The sequence below is a fragment of the Odontomachus brunneus genome, unplaced genomic scaffold (genome assembly GCF_010583005.1).
Source record: "Odontomachus brunneus isolate Ranch 3 - 2012 unplaced genomic scaffold, Obru_v1 Obru_scaffold_417, whole genome shotgun sequence".
NCBI classification, from domain to species: Eukaryota; Metazoa; Arthropoda; class Insecta; order Hymenoptera; family Formicidae; genus Odontomachus; species Odontomachus brunneus.
The window spans coordinates 28,552-28,998 of NW_022639867.1; the positions used below are offsets into that span (position 1 = coordinate 28,552).

The following is a 447-nucleotide window of genomic DNA, read 5'->3' on the forward strand; positions in this document are numbered from 1 at the left end:
ACTGGCTGGATACTATAGAAGATTTATTCCGGAATTTTCAAAATTAGCACGACCTTTGACACAGTTATTGAAACTCGAAACCCCATTCCAATGGGGGTACGCACAGCAAGAGTCGTTTAATATTCTTAAAAATGAGCTTTGTAAAGAACCGGTCTTGCAGTACCCAGATTTTTCGAGACCATTTATATTAACTACAGACGCATCAGGTTACGCAATAGGCGGAATATTATCTCAAGGAATCATTAACAAAGATCAGCCAATAGCATACGCATCTCGTACACTGAGCGATAACGAATTAAAGTACGATACCTACGAAAAGGAAGCATTAGCAATTATACATTGCGTCAAACATTTCAGACCATATCTATACGGAAGAAAGTTCACACTTGTAACAGATCACAAACCCTTAATGTGGTTCAAAAACGCTCAGGATGCGAACATGCGAAT

General features: G+C 38.7%; 1 protein-coding gene across 1 annotated transcript in view; it reads left to right on the forward strand.

The window, feature by feature from the left end:
* Positions 1-224: 224 nt before the first annotated feature.
* LOC116853662 overlaps positions 225-447 on the forward strand; it is a 7,011-nt gene continuing 6,788 nt past the window's right edge. Inside the window, exon 1 of the mRNA XM_032834822.1 lies at positions 225-439. Within this exon, the coding sequence (XP_032690713.1) occupies positions 410-439 (30 nt within the window). The 5' untranslated portion in view covers positions 225-409. The remainder of the gene's footprint in view (positions 440-447) is intronic.